Raw genomic sequence first — 22,231 nt, 5'->3', positions numbered from 1 at the left:
CTGAGATACAGAGCGACACAGGAATCTCCCTGAGATACAGAGCGACACAGGAATCTCCCTGAGATACAGAGCGGCACCGGAAACTCCCTGAGATACAGAGCGGCACAGGAATCTCCCTGAGATACAGAGCGACACAGGAATCTGCCTGAGATACAGAGCGACACAGGAATCTCCCCGAGATACAGAGCGACACAGGAATCTCCCTGAGATACAGAGAGACACAGGAATCTCCCTGAGATACAGAGCGGCACAGGAAACTCCCTGAGATACAGAGCGACACAGGAATCTCCCTGGGGTACAGAGCGACACAGGAATCTCCCTGAGATACAGAGCGACACAGGAATCTCCCTGAGATACAGAGCGGCACAGGAAACTCCCTGAGATACAGAGCGGCACAGGAATCTCCCTGAGATACAGAGCGACACAGGAATCTGCCTGAGATACAGAGCAGCATAGGAATCTCCCCGAGATACAGGGCAGCCTCAGGAATATTAATTTAAGTTCTGAAGATTTTAATAACGAAAGAAAAAAATAGAAGACATGTGCCCCCAGGTGACAGTGTCCCATGAGCTGGGAAATGTCTGTGAAGGTTTTTAAAAATTTTTATGAAACTTTAAGATACCTTCATGAAACCTCACCCCGCCCGTGGATGAGATTCTATGATAACTACGACGGCCGCCTGGGCCCTTCGTCTGCCCCCCCCGCCCCTCCCTGGTCGACCTTAAGCTTGGATGGGCAGCTCAGTTAATTGTTTAAATTGATATTTAAATGGCCTTAACAGGCCTTTGACAGGTCGGCGGGTACACAGCCCACTCAGCTGTGCGCCCTCCAAACTGAAAATCTAAATGATGTGGGGTGATGTCGGGACACACGCCCTATCTCACCGCGTGTCATTTTACACATCGGCAAGTGGACCCTGTCCCCACTCACTGACCCGAAGATTCTGGCCCAGGTCTAGTATATCCTGCTCTCTGGTTTAATGCAGAACGTGCTGCTCTAAGAAACTATCCCAAAATCATTCTATGAACTCCTCGTCTACGCTACCTTTGCCCATCTGATTTTTCCAGTCTCCGTGTAGATTAAAGTCCCCCATGATTATTGCTGTAGCTTTCTGGCAAGCTCCCATTGTCTCTTCTTTTATACTCTGTCCTACTGTGTAGTTAAAATTGGGGGGGCCTGTACACCACTCCCACAAGTGACTTTTTGCCTTTATCATTCCTCAACTCAACCCAACCTGCTTCTACATCCTGGTTTCCTGAACTTAGGTCGCCCCTCTCTATTGTGCTAATACAATCATTAATTAACAGATCCACCCCACCACCTTTTCCTAACTTCCTGTCCTTCCTAAATGTCACATACCCGTCAATATTCAGGTCTCAATCTGTCATCCTGTAGCCATATCTCTGTAATGGTTATCAGCTCATACTTAATTATTTGTATTTGCGCTATGAGTTCATCTGTTTTGTTTCAAACATTACGTGCATTTAGATATAGAGCTTTTAGTTCTGTCCTTTTATTATTTTTGTAGCATCTAGCCTTATCTGCTGAGTTACTCTTAGATTTGTACTCTCTGTCCCTTCCTGTCACAGTCTGTTTATCATTTCCCATATTAATACCTGTCTTTCTTGCCTTGTCTCTATTCTTTGGTTTACCACATCTTCCCAAATTTGATCCTTTGCCCCCACTATTCAGTTTAAAACCCTCTCCACTTCCCTAGTTAGGTGGACACCAGCCCCAGCATGGTTCAAGTGTAGACCATCCCAATGATACAGATCCCACTTTCCCCAATACTGGTGCCAGTGCCCCACCAACCGGAACCCACTTCTCCCACACCAGTCTTTGAGCCGTGCGTTCATTTTTCTAATCTTATTTGTCCTATGTCAATTTTCATGTGGCTCAGGCAATAATCCAGAAATTGTTAGCATTGAAGTTGTGCTTCCAAATTTGGTGCCATACTGACTATGCAGAGCCTCTGTCCTCATCCTGCTTATGGCATTGGTGCCTACATGGACCATGACCACTGGATCCTCCTCCTCCCACTGCAAGTTCTTCTCCAGCCCTGAGCAGGTGTCCTGAATCCTGACACCAGGCCGGCAAAGCAGCCATCTTGACTCTCGCTCTTTGCTACAGGAACAGTGTCAATCCCCCTCACCATGCTATCCCATAATACCACTACATTCCTTTTTGCTCCCCCCACTTGGATGGCTTTCTGTACCACGGTGCCATAGTCAGTTTGCAGCCCCCACTCTCATCCAAACAAGCTGAAAGAACCTCAAATCTGCTGGACAATAGCAGAGGCTCACACTCCTGCACTCCTGCCCTCTGGGTCCCCTTTTCTGCCTCACTCGCAGTCACACCCTCCTGTCCTCGGCCACTGACCAAATCAGAAGACCCTATCCTACGTGGTGTGACTGCCTCCCGGTATAAAGCATCCAGGTAACTTTCCCCCTCCCTGATGTGTCGCAGTGTCTGCAGCTCAGCCTCCAGCTCAATGACTCCGAGCCGAAATTCCTCAAGCCACAAACACTTACTGCAGACGTGTTTGCCCTGGATCACAGTGTTATCCAGGAGCTCCCACATGCTGCAGCCTTGACACGTCACCTGTCCTGCCATTCTTAATGTGTTTTAAATAATTACTTAATTATATTAATCTCTTATTTATGTAGCGTTCTTATAAAGTCTATTAACTTTGCCATTAAATTGTGCACTATATTAAACCTTAGGGATAGAATAGAAGTTACCCACTTACCAGATACTCACCAAACAACTAGCTCCTTTCCCTGTAGGAGAGCAAAAACCAATTCCTATGGGGTGAGGAAGATAGAAAGAGGAACTGGACACCTCCTTCATCCCCCTTCCCCTGATTTCCCCTCTCACCAAACTCCAAGGCTTCACTCCGTTTCTCAGCTGCACTCTGTTTGCCAAGGCTGTACTAAAGAACCCTGAATTTGTAGTAAACTGAACTGGGGCTACAGTAAGCAGATTCAACCAGTTAGCTCATCAACTACTCAGCCCCTACAGCTGAGAGTGAGTTTACCCTGTCTAAACTGCAACAAAGAACTTAGCCTGCTCTCACAGTACTTTCCAGTTACTGCTAATTACAGATTTAAGAGCAAAATCTAAGAACAAAACTAATACATAAAACACCCGTCACCAAACACCAAGTCTTCACTCAGTTAGTCAGCTGCACTCCATTTGCCTACATATTTTTCCCTATCTACTCAGCTCATGCATGAGATTGAAACTGTTGCTTCTTAATAAGTTTATTACATTCCCTTAACAATCGCCTACAGGTTCCCAGCCTCGCGTTTTGGATGACCCGTGACTCTCGAACAGGAAGGATAACGGCAAAGATTCACTGGAATATTGTGAAGGGACTCCAAGGGCTAAATTAGGTGGAGGAATTATACAATCTAGGTTTGTATTCCCTGGAATATAAGAAGTTAAGGAATGGTTTGGTTGAGGTTTTTAGGATTTTGACTGGAGTTATCGGCTGGGGGTGGGGTGTTGGGGGTGCTAAATGGGATAGATTTTGAACAGATCTAGCAACTCAGCTGGGTATCCATGAAGCAGCAGAATTGTACTCATACACAACCTGTAACCTCATGGCCCAGCATATCCCCCACTCTACCGTTACCATCAAGCCAGGGGATCAACCCTGGTTCAATGAAGAGTGCAGGAGGGCATGCCAGGAGCAGCACCAGACATACCTAAAAATGAGGTGTCAACCTGGTGAAGCTATAACACAGGACTACTTGTGTGCCAAACAGCATAAGCAGCAAGTGATAGACAGAGCTAAGCAATCCCACAGGCAACAGATTAGATCTAAGATAAAAGCAAAAAACTGCAGATGCTGGAAATCCAAAACAAAAATAAAAATACCTGGAAAAACTCAGCATTTGCAGAGAGGAACACAGTTAACGTTTCGAGTCCGTATGACTCTTCAACAGAACTAAGTGAGCTCTGCAGTCCTGCCACATCCAGTCGTGAATGGTGGTGGACAATTAAACAACTCACTGGAGGTGGAGGCTCCACAAATATCCCCATCCTCAACGATGGCGGAGCTCAGCACATCAGCGCAAAATATAAGGCTGAAGCATTCGCTACAATCTTCAGCCAGAAGTGCCGAGTGGATGATCCATCTCTGCCTCCTCCGGAGGTCACCAGCATCACAGATGCCAGTCTTCAGTCAATTCGATTCACTCCACGTGATGTCAAGAAACGGCTGAAGGCACTGGACACTGCAAAGGCTGTGGTCCCTGACAAGATTCCAGCAATAGTACTGAAGACTTGTGCTCCAGAACTTGCTGTGCCCCTAGCCAAGCTGTTCCAGTGCAGCTACAACACTGGCATCTACCCGGCTATGTGGAAAATTGCCCAGGTATGTCCTGTACACAAAAAGCAGGACAAATCCAACCCAGTCAATTACCGCCCCATCAATCTACTCTCCATCATCAGTAAAGTAATGGAAGGGGTCATCAACAGTGCTATCAAGCAGCACTTGCTTAACAATAACCTGCTCACTGATGCCCTGTTTGGGTTCCACCAGGGCCACTCAGCTCCTGACCTCATTACAGCCTTGGTTCAAACATGGACAAAAGAGCTGAAGTCCTGAGGTGAGGGGAGAGTAACTGCCCTTAACATCAAGGCAGCATTTGACCGAGTGTGGTATCAAGGAGCCCCAGCAAAACTGGAGTCAATGGGAATCAGGGGGAAAACTCTCCGCTGGTTGGAGTCATACCTAGCACAAAGGAAGATGCTTGTGGTTGTTGGAGGTCAGTCATCTCAGTCCCAGGACATCACTGCAGGAGTTCCTCAGGGTAGTGACCTCGGCCCAACCATCTTCAGCCATTTCATCAATGACCTTCCTTCCATCATAAGGTCAGAAGTGGGATGTTCGCTGATGATTGCACAATGTTCAGCACCATTCACGACTCCTCAGATACTGAAGCAGTCCATGTTCAAATGCAGCAAGACCTGGACAATATTCAGTCTTGGGCTGACAAATGGCAAGTAACATGCACGCCACATAAGTGTCAGGCAATGACCATCTCCAACAAGAGAGAATCTAACCAGCACCTCTTGATGTTCAATGTCATTACCATCACTGAATCCCCCACTATCAACATCCTGGGTTACCATTGACCAGAACCTGAACTGGACTAGCCATATAAATACTGTGGCTACAAGAGCAGGTCAGAGGCTAGGAATTGTGTGATGAATAACTCACTTCCTGACTCCCAAAGCCTGTCCACCATCTACAAGGCACAAGTCAGGAGTGTGATGGAATACTCTCCACTTGCCTGGATGAGTGCAGCTCCCACAACACTCACGAAGCTCGATACTGTCCAGGACAAAGCAGCCCACTTGATTGGCACCACATCCACAAATATTCACTCTCTCCACCACCGACACACAGTAGCAGCAGTGTGAACCATCTACAAGATGCACTGCAGGAATTCACCAAGGCTCCTTAGACAGCACCTTCCAAACACACAACCACTACATAGAAGGACAGGGGCAGCAGATAGGTGGAAACACCACCATCTGGAAGTTCCCCTACAAGTCATTCACCATCCTGACTTGGAAATATATCGGCCGTTCCTTCACTGTCTCTGGGTCAAAATCCTGGAACTCCCTCCCTAACAGCACAGTGGGTGTACCTACACCACATGGACTGCAGCGGTTCTAGAAGGCAGCTCACCCCCACCTTCTCAAGGGCAATTAGGGATGGGCAGTATGGGAGTTGTGCAGAGGTGGGCAGGGGCCAATCCGATCGGCGCCCTTGATCAGGATCACGCTGCCATTTTATGTGGACGGGACAATTAAGGCCCGCCCTGCGTGACACTCGCCCGGAAGCGCTGAGCCCTCCCTGTGCTGGTAGGGGGTGGGGAGGGGGGTGGGGGGGTGGGGGGGGTGGAGAGGGGTTGCTGGTGTTCCCTGAGTCAGGGCTGGTGCTCTTTCACGCATGCAGAAATCTCCATGAGGCATGGAGCGGCCTCAGGGTGACTATGTTCGGAAGGTAAGTTTTTATTACAGTCAGAAAGGAATTATTTACACATGATAGCGTCACATGAGTTGGGGTGCATTTGTCAAATGTATGAAAATCCTTTATTTATTTAATAAGCACTAATAAATCTCATTCCCACCACCCCCCCCCCCACCCCGTGTAATAAATACAAAAGCCGCCTTTTGTGGCTCTGCCTGCCCCCAGCCAACCTCAAGGTTAGACGGGCAGCTCAGGTTAGTGTTTTAATTGATAGTTAAATGGCTTCAACAGTTTGGCGGGTGCACAGCCAAGTCCTCTGCGCGCCCGCCCAATTGAAACTCTCATTGACGCGCGGTGTTGTTGGGACACACGCCCGACATCACCACCCGAAATTTTACACATCGGCAAGTGGGCCCCACCCCCTGCTCGCCGACCTGGAAATGCTTCCCTATGTGTCTGTGTGTGTGTGTGTGTGTGTGTGTGTTTGTCTGAAGGTGTGTGCAAGTGTGAGGGTGTGTGTACACATGTTTGTGTGTGTCTCTGTGTGTGTTAGGGTGTGTGTTTGGGTGCGTGTTCAGCTGTGAGAGTATGTGTACAAATGTTTGTGAGTGAGAATGTGTGTCTGTGTCTGTGTGTGTGTGAGAGAGTGTGTGTGTGTGGGACGGTGTGTGTGGTGTGTGTGGGACGGTGAGTGTTAGCGTGGGTGTGTTTCTGGGAGAGTGCATCTGTGGGAGGGTTCGTGTGGAAGGGAGTGTGTGCTAGGGGAGTTTGTGTGTGTGTGGGTGTATGTGTGTGGGTGTATTTGTGAGGGTGTGGGTGAGGGTGTGTACGTGGGCGTGAGGGAGGGAGTGTGGGTGTGTGTGAGGGTGTGTGTGGGTGTATGTGAGTGTATGTGTGTGGGTGTGTGTGAGGGTATGTGTGAGGGTGTGTGTGTGGGTGGGTATGAGTGTGTAAGTGAGGGTGTTTGTGAGGGTATGTATGAGGATGTGTGTGCGGGTGTGTGTGAGGGTATATGTGAGGGTGTGTGTGAGGGTGTGTGTGAGGGTGTGTGTGTGGGTGTGTGTGAGGGTATGTGTGAGGGTGTGTGTGTGGGTATGTGTGAGGTTATGTGGGAAGGTTTGTGTGTGTGTTTGAGGGCGTTTGTGAAGGTGTGTGTGAGTGTGGGTGTGAGGGTGTGTGGGGGTGTAGTTGATGGGTTAACATGTTAATGTGTGTGAGGGTGTGTGTGAGGGTATGTGTGAGGGTGTATGTGAGTGTGTACGAGAGAGTTTATGTGCGGGTATGTGTGTAGGTGAGTGTGTTTGTGTGTGTGAGGGTGTGTGTGGGTGTAGTTGATAGGTTAACATGTTAATGTGTGTGAGCGTGTGTGTGAGGGTGTTTGTGAGGGTATGTGTGTGTGTAGGTGAGTGTGTGTGTGAGGGTATGTGTGAGGGTTTATGTGAAGGTGTGTGTTAGAGTATGTGTGAGGGTATGTATGAGGGTGTGTGTGGGTCTGTGTGAGGGTGCGTGTGTGGGTATGTGTGAGGGTGTGTGAGGGTAAATGTGAGGGTATGTGAGAGGGTGTGTTTGCGGGTGTGTGTGAGGGTCTGTGTGAGGGTGTGGTTGATGGGTTAACGTGTTAATGTGTGTGAGGTGTGTGTGAGGGTATGTGTGAGGATATGTGAGAGGCTGTGTTTCTGGGTCTGTGTGAGGGTGTGTGTGGGGTGTGTGTGAGGATGTGTTTGATGGGTTAATGTGTTAATGTGTGTGAGGCTGTGTGTGAGGGTATGTGTGAGGGTGTATGTGAAGGTGTGTGTGTGAGGGTATGTGTGAGGGTGTGTGTGAGGGTGTGTGTGAGGGTGTGTGTGAGCGTATGTGTGAGGGTATGTGTGAGGCTGTGTTTGAGGGTATGTGTGAGGGTGTGTGTAAGGGTGTGTGTGAGGGTGTGTGTGGGTGTGTGTGTGTGGGTGTGTGTGAGGGTGTGTGTGAGGGTGTGTGTGTGGGTGGGTATGAGTGTGTAAGTGAAGGTGTGTTTGAGGGTATGTATGAGGGTGTGTGTGAGGGTGTGTGTGAGGGTATGTGTGAGGGTGTGTGTGGGTATGTGTGAGCTTATGTGTGAGGGTGTGGGTGTGAGTCTGTTTGAGGGTGTTAGTGTGTGTGTGTGTGAGGGTATGTGTGAGGGTGTGTGTGAGGGTGTGTGGGGGTGTCGTTGATGGGTTAACATGTTAATGTGTTTGAGGGTATGTGTGAGGGTGTATGTCAGGGTGTATGTGAGAGTGTGTGTGCGGGTATGTGTGTGTGTAGTTGATAGGTTAACATGTTAATGTGTGTGAGTGTGTGTGTGAGGGTGTTTGTGATGGTATGTGTGTGCGTAGGTGAGAGGGAGCGTGAGGGTATGTATGAGGGTTTATGTGAAGGTGTGTGTGAGGGTATGTGTGAGGGTGTGTGTGTGAGTGGGTGTGAGAGTGTGTGTGAGGGAGTATGCGTGGGCGTGAGGGAGGGTGTGTGGGTGTGTGTGTGGGTGTGTGTGAGGGTGTGTGTGTGGGTGGGTATGAGTGTGTAAGTGAGGGTGTGTGTGAGGGTATGTATGAGGGGGTGTGGGTGAGGGTATGTGTGAGGGTGTGTGTAAGGGTATGTGTGAGGGTGTGTGTAAGGGTATGTGTGAGGGTGTATGTGAGGATGTGTGTGGGTATATGTGACATTATGTGTGAGGGTGTGGGTGTGAGTGTATTTGAGGGTGTTTGTGAGGGTGTGTGTGAGGGTGTGTGGGGATCTGGTTGATGGGTTAACATGTTAATGTGTGTGACGGTGTGTGTGAGGGTATGTGTGAGGGTGTATGTGAGGGTGTAAGTGAGAGTGTGTGTGAGGATATGTGTGAGGGTGTGTGTGAGGGTGTGTGTGAGGGTACGTGTGAGGGTAGGTGTGAGGGTGTATGTGGGTGTGGTTGATGGATTAATGTGTTAATGTGTGTGAGCGTGTGTGTGAGGGTGTTTATGAGGGTATGTGTGAGTTTCTATGTGAAAGTGTGTGTGAGTGTGTGTGAGGTATGTGTGAGGGTGTGTGTGTGGGTCTGTGTGAGGGTATGTGTGAGTGTGTATGTGAGAGTGTGTGTGAGGGTATGTGTGAGGGTGTATGTGAAGGTGTGTGTGAGGGTATGTGTGACGGTATGTGTGAGGGTGTTTGTGGGTCTGTGTAAGGGTATGTGTGAGGGTGTGTTTGTGGGTGTGTGTGAGGTTGTGGTTGATGGGTTAACGTGTTAATGTGTGTGTGGGTATGTGTGAGGGTGTGTGTGTGGGTGTGGTTGGGGGTTAATGTGTTAATGTGTGTGAGGGTGTGTGTGAGGGTGTTTGTGGGTATGTGTGAGGGGCTGTGTGCGTGAGGGTATGTGTGAGGGTATGTGTGAAGGTGTATATGAGGGTATGTGTGAGGGTGTAGTTGATAGGTTAACATGTTAATGTGTGTGAGCGTGTGTGTGAGAGTCTTTGTGAGGGTATGTGTGTGCGTAGGTGAGAGTGTGTGTGAGGGATTGTGTGAAGGTTTATGTGAAGGTGTGTGTGAGGGTATGTGTGAGGGTGTGTGTGAGGGTGTGTGTGAGGGTGTGTGTGAGGGTGTGGTTGAGGGGTTAACGTGTTAATGTGTGTGATGGTGTGTGTGGGTATGTGTGAGGGTGTGTTTGTGGGTGTGTGTGAGGGTGTGTGTGAGCATGGTTGTGGGTATGTGTGAGGTGTGTGAGGGTGTGTGTGAGGGTTTGTGTGGGTATGTGTGAGGGTGTGTGAAAGGGTACGTGTGAGGGTAGGAGTGAGGGTGTGTGTGTGGGTGTGGTTGATGGGTTAACGAGTTAATGTGTGTGAGGATTGTGTGTGTGGGTGTGTGTGAGGGTGTGTGTGGGTATGTGTGTGTGTGTACATGGGTGTGTTTGGGTATGTGTGAGGGTGTGTGTGTGTGTCGGTATGTGTGAGGGTGTGTGTGAGGGTGTATGTGAGAGTGTGTGTGAGGGTATGTGTGAGGGTGTATGTGAGGGTGTGTGTGAGGATATGTGTGTGAGTGTGTGTGAGGGTATGTGTGAGGGTGTATGTGAGGGTGTATGTGACAGTGTGTGTGAGGGTATGTGTGTGAGTGTGTGTGAGGGTATGTGTGAGGATGAGCGTGATGGTGTGTGTGAGGGTATGTCTGAGGGTGTGTGCGAGGGTATGTGTGAGGGTGTGTGTGAGGGTATGTGTGAGGTGTGTGTGAGGGTATGTGTGAGGGTGTGTGTGAGAGTTTGGTTGATGGATTAACTTGTTAATGAGTGTGAGGGGGGTGTGGGAGGGTATGTGTGAGGGTGTGTGCATAGGTATGTGTGGGCATGTGCGAGGGTGTGTGTGAGGGTGTTTGTGGGTGTGTGTGGGTATGTGTGAGGGTGTGTGTAAGGTTAAGTGTGAGGGTAGGAGTGAGGGTGTGTGTGTGGGTGTGGTTGATGGGTTAACGAGTTAATGTGTGTGAGGATTGTGTGTGTGGGTGTATGTGAGGGTGTGCGTAGGTATGTGTGAGTGTGTATACATGGGTGTGTTTGGGTATGTGTGAGGGTGTGTGTGTGTCGGTATGTGTGAGGGTGTGTGCGTGGGTGTGGTTGGGTATGTGTGAGGGTGTGTGTGGGGGTGTGGTTGACGGGTTAACATGTTAATGTGTGTGAGGGTGTGTGTGAGAGTATGTGTGAGGGTGTATGTGAGGGTGTATGTATGAGTGTGTGAGGATATGTGTGTGGGTGTGTGTGAGGGTGTGTGTGAGGGTATGTGTGAGGGTGTGTATGAGGGGGTGTGTGGGTGTGGTTGATAGGTTAACGTGTTAATGTGTGTGAGCGTGTGTGTGAGGGTGTGTGTGAGGGTGTGTGTGAGGATATGTGTGAGGGTGTGTGTGGGTCTGTGTGAGGGTGTGTGTGTGTGGGTATGTGTGACTGTGTGTGACGGTATGTGTGAGGGTGTATGTGAGTGTGTGTGTGGGTGTGGTTGATGGGTTAACGAGATAATGTGTGTGAGTGTGTGTGTGTGGGTGTGTGTGCGTGTGTGTGTGTGTGAGGGTATGTGTGAAGGTGTAAGTTAGGGTGTGTGTGAGGGTATATGTGAGGGTATGTGTGAGGGTTTGTGTGTATGATGGTGTGTGTGAGGGTGTGTGTGAGGGTATGTGTGAGGTCTGTGTGAGAGTATGTGTAAGGTTGTGTATGAGGGTTTGGTTGATAGATTAACGTGTTAATGAGTGTGAGGGGTGTGTGAGTGTGTGTGTGTGTGGATGTGTGTGAGGGTGTGTGTGGGTATGTGTGATGTGTGTGTGGGTGTGTGTGGGTATTTGTGAGGGTGTGTTTGTGGGTGTGTGTGAGAGTATGTGTGGGTATGTGTGAGGGTGTGTGTGTGGGTATGTATGAGGCGGTGTGTGAGGGTGTGTGTGGATATGTGTGAAGGTGTGTGTAAGTGTATGTCTGTGGGTATGAGTGAGGGTGTGTGGGTGTGGTTGATGGGTTAACGAGATAATGTGTGTGAGGGTGTGTGTGTGGGTGTGTGTGTGAGGGTATGTGTGAAGGTGTAAGTTAGGGTGTGTGTGAGGGTATATGTGAGGGTATGTGTGAGGGTTTGTGTGTGTATGATGGTGTGTGTGATGGTGTGTGTGAGGGTATGTGTGAGGGTGTGTGTGAGGGTATGTGTGAGGTCTGTGTGAGAGTATGTGTAAGGGTGTGTATGAGGGTTTGGTTGATAGATTAACGTGTTAATGAGTGTGAGGGTGTGTGTGAGTGTGTGTGTGTGTGGATGTGTGTGACGGTGTGTGTGGGTATGTGTGATGTTGTGTGTGTGGGTGTGTGTGGGTATGTGTGAGGGTGTGTTTGTGGGTGTGTGTGAGGGTATGTGTGGGTATGTGTGAGGGTGTGTGTGTGGGTATGTATGAGGCGGTGTGTGAGGGTGTGTGTGGATATGTGTGAAGGTGTGTGTAGGTGTATGTCTGTGGGTATGAGTGAGGGTGTGTGGGTGTGGTTGATGGGTTAATGAGTTAATGTGTGCGAGGGTGTGTGGGGGGGTGTGTATGGGGGTGTGTGTAGCTAAGTGTGAGGGTGTTTACATGGGTGTGTTTGGGTATGTGTGCGGGTTTGTGTGAGGGTGTGTGTGAGGGTGTGTGTGTGTATGTGTGAGGATGTGTGTGAGGGTGTGTGTGGGTATGTGTGAGGCTGTGTTTGTGGGTGTGGTTGATGGGTTAACGAGTTAATGTGTGTGAGGGTGTGTATGTGGGTATGTGTGAGGGTGTGTGTGAGTGTATGTGTGAGGGTATGTGTGAGGATGTGTGTGTGTGTCTGTGAGGGTGTGTGTGAAGGTATGTGTGGGTGTCTGTGAGGCGGTGTGTGAGGGTGTGTGTGTGAGAGGGTGTGTGTGGGTATGTGTGAGGATGTGTGTTTGGGTGTGTGTGAGGGTGTGTGTGAGGGTGAGTGTTTGGGTGTGTGTGAGGGTGTGTGTGAGGGTGTGTGTGTGGGTGTGTGTGAGGGTATGTGTGTGGGTGTGTGAGAGGGTGTGTGTGTGTATGTGTGAGTGTGTGTGTGAGTGTATGTGTGAGGGTATGTGTGAGGATGTGTGTGTGTGTCTGTGAGGGTGTGTGTGAGGGTATGTGTGGGTGTCTGTGAGGGGGTGTGTGAGGGTGTGTGTGTGAGAGGATGTGTGTGGGTATGTGTGAGGGTGTGTGTTTGGGTGTGTGTGAGGGCGTGTGTGAGGGTGTGTGTTTGGGTGTGTGTGAGGGTGTGTGTGAGGGTGTGTGTTTGGGTGTGTGTGAGGGTGTGTGTGAGAGGGTGTGTGTGGGTGTGTGTGAGCGTGTGTGTGAGGGTGTGTGTGAGGGTGTGTGTTTGGGTGTGTGTGAGGGTATGTGTGTGGGTGCGTGAGAGGGTGTGTGTGGGTGTGTGTGAGCGTGTGTGTGAGGGTGTGTGTGAGGGTGTGTGTTTGGGTGTGTGTGAGGGTATGTGTGTGGGTGCGTGAGAGGGTGTGTGTGTTCATGTGTGAGTGTGTGTGTGAGTGTATGTGTGAGGGTGTGTGTGTGGGTGTGTGTGAGGGTATGTGTGTGTGTGAGGGTGTGTGTGAGGGTATGTGTGTGGGTGTGTGTGAGCGTGTGTGTGAGGGTGTGTGTGAGGGTGTGTGTTTGGGTGTGTGTGAGGGTATGTGTGTGGGTGCGTGAGAGGGTGTGTGTGCATGTGTGAGTGTGTGTGTGAGTGTATGTGTGAGGGTGTGTGTGTGGGTGTGTGTGAGGGTATGTGTATGTGTGAGGGTGTGTGTGTGGGTGTGTGTGAGGGTATGTGTGAGGGTGTGTGTGAGGGTATGTGTGTGGGTGCGTGAGAGGGTGTGTGTGTGCATGTGTGAGTGTGTGTGTGTGTATGTGTGAGGGTGTGTGTGTGGGTGTGTGTGAGGGTATGTGTATGTGTGAGGGTGTGTGTGTGGGTGTGTGTGAGGGTATGTGTGAGGGTGTGTGTGAGGGTATGTGTGTGGGTGCGTGAGAGGGTGTGTGTGTATGTGTGAGGGTGTGTGTGTGGGTGTGTGTGAGGGTATGTGTGTGTGTGAGGGTGTGTGTGTGGGTATGTGTGTGGGTGTGTGTGAGGGTATGTGTGTGGGTGTGTGTGAGGGTGTGTGTGTTTGGTAGGAGGGGGGATTTCTCTCAGTGGTTCTGTGCCTGAAGCTCCCTCTGGTGGCAGCAGAAGAAATATTTTTAAAAGCTGAGATAAAATGGAGAGCTCCCAGCAGCCAGCGCAGCTAAAGTTGTGGGTATCCCATATGTAAAACAGCAGCGGCGGGGGGGGGGGGCGGAGGATGAGGCACTTAAGCGGCAAGGGATTGGCCAATGAAGGTCCTCGAAGGGGCCCAGCGGAGGGTAAGCCACCTGCACCTCTGCTGCCAACCGCACCCCGCCCCCCTCCCTGTAAGATGCGAGGCAGGTCGGGCGGGGAGTGAGCGGCTAGGAGGAGGGCAGGTCAGACCTGCTGGATTTTATACGCGCCTTCCACCTTCGAACCCTCTGGGAGGGGGTCGGAGGGGGTGGGGGGGGGTGGGTAAAACGACTGTAAAATCCAGCCCTAGTAACTCTGCTTCTCCCTCCACAGATGCTGCCTGACCTGCGGAGTATTCCCAGCACTTTCTGTTTGGATTTCCAGGTCTCCCAGCGCCTGGGAGTGGTGCAGGGTAAGTTGGCCAGGCCTGGGGGGGCCGGGAGAGAGTGAAGGGTCGTTGTGGAGGATATCACAAGGAATATTGGAGACTCCTTTCGAAGGGAGCCTTTCCAGACAGTGTTTACATCCTGTGGTGCCACTCTTAGTGCTCTAGGAATCTATATTTGCAGCTCCTGTTCCTTTGCTTAGCCTCGAAGGGATAATTCGCCGAGAAATTCCTTAGCCTGGGCTTTTGGCCACCTCACTCGGAGGTGGGGGCCAGCAGGCCAGAAAGGGACCTAAGGAACAGGGGCAAGAGTTGGCCGTTCGGCCCCTCAAGCCTGCCTCCCCCATTCAATTAGGCCGTGGCTGACCTGATCGTCGCCTCAACTCGCGCTTTCCTGCCTCCTGCCAAACCTGCGCCCCCTCCCCCCTCTCCCCCACCCAACGCAACCCCCCCCCCCCCCCCCAAAGCCCCCTTCCCCCATACCCCCTGAGAGATCTTAAAAGGTGGAAAATCTCGGCCTGCAATTGTCCTCAATGATGGAGCGTTCGCAACTCCCTCTGGGATAGAGAAAATGGCAGGGCCCTGAAACAGGGTCGTGGTGGGTCTGGGAGTATGGTAGGTGGTGATTGCCGGGGGGGGGAGTGGGGGCGGGGTGGCAGCACGAGGTCAGGGGCGAGAGGAGATTGGGGAAGAGGGAAGGGGTTACCCTTGGAGATTGGAGTCGGGAATGAGGGAGGAGTTCTTGGCACATCCGAACTGTTCTTCCGCTCCCTGCTGCTTAGTAGCATCGGTTTTCTGGAAAGGAACTCAGCACCTCAGGGAACAGGCCAAAGCTTCCAAGAGAGTGCGGAAGCAGGCGTTAGTCCTCCCCTCTACAAGTGTTAATGGCCTGAAGGCCACCACATGGGGGGGTGGGGGGAAGGGACACCTCTTGCTTGGCCATTACCAAAATGGCGCCCAGCACAGTCCAACACCAGCACCGTGCGGGTTCGGCGTGGACGCCATCTTGGAGACAAAATGGGACCCGTAGTGCTGAAAACCCGGGGGCTACAGGGTAGAATTTCTAGCCCAGGGACCTCCACCTTCCTCCCTCCCTCCGATAAGTGGCCGCTCACACTTTGTACCTATTGAAGTTAATTTGACATGAGTCCACACGCTTGGCAAACCTCTTTATGTCCACCTGTATTTCGGTGTAGCCCCCAACATTAATCACTCTCCATCCATCAAACTGAGTATCGTCTGCAGACTCCAGTCCTCAGGCCAAAGGATTTGACTGGATCTGGAGCAGACGAATGATTGGCTAACAATTACTGTAGCAGATACGGGATGGTAATAGGCCATCTATTATGTATTATTGAATGTTAGTAACAGCACAGAAATGGGTGTTAATCTATCTTTCTTGCTGCTTAAGCTCCACACAAGCCTCCGCCCACTTCACCTCACCCCATCAGCACTGGGAATTTCAATTCAATAAATAAATCTGGAATTAATAGCTAGTCTCAGTAATGATGACCTTGGAACCATTGTCGATTGTAGAAACCCATCTGGTTCACTAAGGTCCTTTAGGGAAGGAAATCTCCTGTTCTTACCCAGCTTAGCCTACACGTGACTCCAGACCCACAGCCATGTGGTTGGCTCTTCACTGCCCTCTGAAGCAGCTGAGCAAGCCACTCGGTTGTACCAGACCACTACGACGTGGGTGACAATGGCACACACTGCTCTGTTGATCATGCAAAGTCCTCCTTGCTAACATCTGGGGTCTAGTGCCAAAATTGGGAGACCTGTCTCACAGGATAGTCAAGCAACAGCCTGACATAGTCATATTCACGGAGTCATATCTTACAGATAATGTCCCAGACACCATCCCCATCCCTGGATATGTCCTGTCCCACCTGCAGGACAGACCCAGCAGAGGTGGTGGCACAGTGGTATACAGTCAGCAAGATCAGGAGTGGGGATGTTCACTGATGATTGCACAATGTTCAGCACCATTCGCGACTCCCCAGATACTGAAGCGGCCCATGTCCAAATGCAGCAAGACCTGGACAACATTCAGACTTGGGCTGACAAGTGGCAAATAACATTTGTGCCACAAAAATGCCAGCCAATGACCATCTCCAACAAGAGGGAATCTTACCATCTCCCCTTGATGTTCAAGGGCATTACCATCACTGAATCCCCACTATCAACATCCTGGGGGTTATCATTGACCAGAAACTGAACTGGACTAGCCATATAAATACTGTGGCTACAAAAGCAGGTCAGAGGCTAGGAACCCTGTGACAAATAACTCGTCCCCTGACTCCCCAAAGCCTGTCCACCATCTACAAGGCACAAGTCAGGAGTGTGATGGAATACCCCCCACTTGCCTGGATGAGTGCAGCTCCCACAACACTGAAGAAACTGGACACCTTCCAGGACCAACAACCTTCTATTTTGGCACCCATTCCACCACCTTCAATATCCACTCTGCCCACCACTGACGCACAATGTATACCCTCTACAAGATTGAACAACACCTTCCAAACCCGTGACCACTACCATCTAGAAGGATAAGGGCAGCAGATAGATGGGAACACCACCGCCTGGAAGTTCCCCTCCAAGTCACTCACCATCCTGACTTGGAAATATATCACCGTTCCTTCACTGTCACTGGGTCAAAATCCTGGAACTCCCTCCCGAACAGCACTGTGGGTGTACCTACACCACAGGGACTGCAGCAGTTCAAGAAGGCAGCTCACCACCACCTTCTCAAGGGGCAATTAGGGATGGGCAATAAATGCTGGCTCAGCCAGTGAAGCCCACATCCCGTGAACGAACGAATAAAAGTTTCACATTCTTCCCACACTCTGGGTAAAGAAATTACTTCTGCATTCCATATTTGATTTATTATTGACTGTCCTTATAGTTCTGGTCCCAACTTTGGGTCTGCACGACCAAGTGGAAACATTTTCTCAATGTCTACGCTAACAAACTCTTTCATCATCTTAAAGACCTCAATCAGGTCGCCCCCTCAGCCTTCTCTTTTATCGAGAAAAGAGCTCAGTCAGTGCGATCATTCCTGATAAATGAGATGTGATAATCTCGCGGTAGCTTTTTGTTCTTCCAATATTTGTGGCATTCAAGAAATCGTAATGAAAAAATACAAATAGGTTATTATTGAAAAGAGAGACGCGTTACTGAAACTTTCATCTCGCGCTCATCGGGACAAACACAAGAGTGCCAAATTTCAAACGAACGCAACAATTTATATTACAGGAGAAAAGGGCGCTGATTGGTTGGCAAGTTGACTCTGATTGGCCGAGTTTTGTCATGAAGAAAGCAACAGGGAGCAGGGAGAAATATTATTGAAGTGGGTGAGAACGTTGACAACTTTTCCACCTCTTCCTCTGCTCAACAGCACAATGAAATAATTGATAACATCATTATGGTGAGACTTGTCATGCTCAGCAGGTGAATCCACAGACACGACCAGCAAAAGAAAAACTCACCCCAACCAATCAGGATGTACCAGTAGAAGTATCTGCGCTCAGGGAAGAAGGTCTCAACAAGCAGGGTGAAGAGATAGAGCCCTTCAACGAACAGCCAGAAGTAGTTGGACATCACGCAATAATGGAAGAAGACCATCATCGCTTTGCACTGGACCTGAAAGCAATCGGAGACTCGACTAACACAGGGAGACACGATTTCATCTCAAGCACTCCCAACAAACACTAGTACCATAAAGGCTGGGACCATCCCTTCTACTGACCCGTGTATGAGGCAACTTTCTGAGTTGGAGGGAACATGTGGTACAAGACTTAGCTATCAGTTCTTTTGACCAACCCCTCTCCCACTGCACCAATCCCAGTCCTTGAGGTATCCACAAACCAAACCCCTACTTCTTGACGAACAGGAGCTCAGATACCATGCCCCGGCCACCCATCCCTGTGCTCGCTGGCTTCTGTTCCCACATACCTCGATTCTAAAATTCTCCTCCTCCTTGTCCTCCCCATCCCTGTAAATTCCTGCAGCCTTCCAACCCTCTGAAACCTCTGTGCCCCTCTAATTCTTGTCTCTTGCCCATCCCCAATTTCCATCAAATGGCTTCACCATTAAAAAAAAAGAAAGATTTGCACTTATATAGCGCCTTTCACGGCCACAGGATGTCTCAAAGCTTTGCAGCCGACGAAATACTTTTTACGTGTGGTCCCTGTCGTTCCAAAGGGAATACAGCAGCTAATTTTCACACAGCAAACTCCCACAAACAGCGATGTGATAGTGAACAGATAATTCTGTTTTTTCCTGATGTGGATTGAGGGATAAATATTTCCCAGAACACCCAGGATAACTCTTTCTGCTCTTCTTCAAAATGGTGCCATGGGATATTCTACATTCCAGTGAGGGGCCTTGTTTCAATGCTTCTTCTGAAAAACGGCACCTCTGGCAGTGCAGCGCTCCCTCGGTAATGCCCTGGAGTGTCAGCCTTGGATTTTTGCGTCCAAGTCCTGAAATGGGACTTGAACCGACAACCTTCTGACCAAATACCAATCACCCCCTGCACCACCCACGAACTCCCTATCGCTGCTTTCTCATTGGACTCTGAGCTGCCTTTTCATTATTTTCAGTCCTGATACCTTTTCCCCCGCTCGTTAAATTAACCCCCCCCCCCCCAAAACTCTCACGGATGGGATACGGGTTCATAGAAACATAGAAACTAGGAGCAGGAGTAGGGCATTCAGCCCTTCAAGCCTGCTCCGCCATTCATTATGATCATGGCTGATCATCCAACTCAATAGCCTGCTCCCGCTTTCTCCCCATACCCTTTGATCCCTTTCATCCCAAGAGCTATATTTAACTCCTTCCTGAAAACATATAATGTTTTGGCCTCAACTACTTTCTGTGGTAGCGAATTCCAGAGGCTCACCACTCTCTGGGTGAAGAAATTTCTCCTCAACTCAGTCTTAAATGTTCTACCCCGTATCCTCAGACTGTGACCCCTGGTTCTGGTCTCCCCCACCATCAGGAACATCCTTCCTGCATCTACCCTGTCTAGTCCTGTTGCAATTTTATAGGTTTATGAGGTCCCCCCTCATTCTTCTGAACTCCAGAAAATATAATCCTAACTGACTCAATCTCTCCTCATATGTCAGTCCTGCCATCCCAGGAATCAGTTGGGTAAAACTTCGCTGCACTCCCTCTATAGCAAGAACATCCTTCCTCAGATAAGGAGACCAAAACTGCACCCAATATTCCAGGTGTGGTCTCACCAAGGCCCTGTATAATTGCAGCAAGACATCCCTGCTCCTGTACTCGAATCCTCTCACTATGAAGGCCAACATACCATTTGCCTTCTTTACCGCCTGCTGAACCTACATGCTTACCTTCAGCAACTGGTGTACAAGGACACCCAGGTCTTGTTGTACATTCTCTTCTCTCAATTTATAGCCATTCAGATAATGATCTGCCTTCCTGTTTTTGCTACCAAAGTGGATAACCTCACATTTATCCACAATATACTGCATCTGCCATGCTTTTGCCCACTCACTCAGCTTGTCCAAATCACATTGAAGCATCTCTGCATCCTCCTCACAGCTCACCCTCCCACCCAGCTTTGTGTCATCTGCAAATTTGGAGATATTACATTTAGTTCCCTCATCTAAATCATTAATATATCTTATGAATAGCTGGTGTCCCAGCACCGATCCCTGCGGTACCCCACTAGTCACTGCCTGCCATTCAGAAAAAGACTCTTTTATTCCGACTCTTTGTTTCCTATCTGCCAACCAGTTTTCTATCCATCTCAATACAGGAAACGACCCCCCTCCCATTCCCATACCCCTACCCCTACCCCTCCCATACCCCTAACCCTAACCCACTAACTCACCACAGCTGACATAAATTTAGTAGCCTTGCTTTCAGCTGCTTAGGCCCGAAGCTCTGGAATTCCTTCCCTAAACCTCTCCATCTTCCCTCCTTACAGCCTACCTCATTAAGGAAGCAATTGTTCATCCATCCTATGCCACCTTAGAGTCAAACTGTGTTTGATAACACTTTTGTTTTCTCCTTTATTCTTTCATGGGATGTGGGGGTATCTGGCAGGGCCAGCATTTGTTGCCCATCTCTAATTGCCCTTGAACAGAGTGGGTTTGCTGGGCCATTTCTGAGGGCGGTTAAGAGTCAACCACATTGCTGTGGGTTTGGAGTCCCATGTGTAGGCCAGACCAGGTAAGGACAGCAGATTTTCTTCCCTAGAGGACATCAGTGAACCAGATGGGTTTTTACAACAGTCAGTGATGGTTTCATGGTGGTCATTATTGAGACTAGCTTTCAATTCCTGATTTTATTAATTGAACTTAGATTCTACCAGCCGCCGTGGTGGGATTTGGACCCGTGCCCCCAGAGCATTAACCTGGGCCTGCTGGATTACTAGTCATACCACTATGCCACCATCTCCAAAGCACCTTGGATAGTTTCACTCTGTTGTAAACGCCAAGCCAGTACAGGTTGTGGAGAGGTCAGTTTGTCAGGTTCAGCAACGTCAGTCAGGTTTTGTAAAGAGGGGAAGCAGTCACCAAGAATTGGAACTTGAGTCAATGGAGGAAGTGTAGATCGGAGATTACTTGTTATAACTAGTCAACACCTCCATTACGATAGAAGGCATACCAAACGGACCTCGGTCTTCATTCAGCTAAGAATTCCCACATTCCTGCAAAGTCATTTCCTTAAGTCAAGTAAGGTGACCCATTAACATTATGATGTAAAAAATCTGCTGCATTGGACGGAATGAAGTCAGCCTGATCGTAACTCTTGTTCTACATGGTCACCTTATTGTGAGATAAAGCACCTTATAGTCAATCCCATCACGTCCAAGTTGTCTCTCAGCCCAGTCAACTTGCGAGACTGTATAGGAACATGGGACCATTGGAACAGCAGTAGGACACTTAGCCCCTCAAGCCTGTTCCAACCTTCAATGAGAGTATGTCTGATCTGTGACCTAACTCCCTATACCCACCTTTACCTCCTATTCCTTAATAACTTTAGTTAACAACAATCTAGCAATCGCTTTTTTAAAATTAACAATTGATCTCGCACCAAACGCTGTTTGTGGAAGGGAGTTCCAAACTTCTGCCATCCTTTGTGTGAAGGAGTGTTTCCTACTCGTTTATTGACCGTGCCTCCCAGTCCTAGACTCCCTGACCGGTGGAAATTCTCTCCCTCCATCTACCCCAGCTCTTCCCCTTAACATCTTAAAAACTTCGATCAAACCACCAAATGACCGTCTAAATCCCAATTCCAGCTTGTGTACTTTTTCCTGGTAATTTAATCCTTGGAGTCCAGGTTTCATTCTGGTAAATCCACGCCACACACCCTCCATCGTCAATATGTCCTTTCCAAGGTTTGGTGCCCCGATCTGCTCACAGCAACTCCAGGTGTGGTCTAACCAGGGCCTGGTATAGTTGAAGTATGGCTTCCTATCCCCTGTATTCTAGTTCTTTGGATACACAGGTCTGTATTCCATTAGCCTTTTAATTGTTCTCTGTACCTGCTCATGATAATGACCTGTGCACCTGGAATCCCAAGTCTTTGGACCTCTGCTGTTTCTCACTTTTCATCATTTGCAAAGTAGCCTGTTCTATCCTTTTTCATTTCAATATTTTCATGAATATTGGGTCTGAGTCACTAGGTCACTAGGGTGTGCAAATGTGACACTCCTGGTTATAAGATCCTCTGAATAGATTCAAGGCAGTGGGAGTCCACTCCCTTTAAAGGAAGATGTTCTGTCTTCTAAAGGCGGAGGGGTGGGGGGGGGCGGGGGGGGTGCGGCTGTCATTACCCCCGGCAAGGTATCTCCAGCACTCCAGCACTTCTGTATTTGTAGGATGGGGTTCTTGGATCGACCCATCCAGTATACCTGGAGTTAACCTGCATAGTGTAGCTCAGGCTTAGCTGCCCTGTCTGACTCAGGTTTACTTTCTTCACTATAATCTGGAGTGATCTGTTAATGATAACCGGTGCCTTGTTCATCCACCTCCGCCGCACCCTCCCCCGCCCCCCTACCCCGTTCGCCCCACCCCCACCAAACCCCACCCCGCCACCCAGTACCATCATGGTCTCCCTACCTTGTGTAACTGGG

The 22,231-nt window shown here is 49.5% G+C and overlaps 1 protein-coding gene across 1 annotated transcript in view; it reads right to left on the bottom strand.

The window, feature by feature from the left end:
• The window catches only part of LOC121276452 (pituitary adenylate cyclase-activating polypeptide type I receptor-like), a 224,143-nt gene that overhangs the window by 48,712 nt on the left and 153,200 nt on the right, over positions 1-22,231 (bottom strand). Inside the window, exon 9 of the mRNA XM_041184869.1 lies at positions 17,607-17,760. Within this exon, the coding sequence (XP_041040803.1) occupies positions 17,607-17,760 (154 nt within the window). The remainder of the gene's footprint in view (positions 1-17,606; positions 17,761-22,231) is intronic.

The sequence above is a fragment of the Carcharodon carcharias genome, chromosome 3, assembly GCF_017639515.1.
Source record: "Carcharodon carcharias isolate sCarCar2 chromosome 3, sCarCar2.pri, whole genome shotgun sequence".
Classification (NCBI taxonomy): domain Eukaryota; kingdom Metazoa; phylum Chordata; class Chondrichthyes; order Lamniformes; family Lamnidae; genus Carcharodon; species Carcharodon carcharias.
Note: the sequence above shows the minus strand (reverse complement) of the source record. Positions and strands in the feature narration are given on the sequence as shown.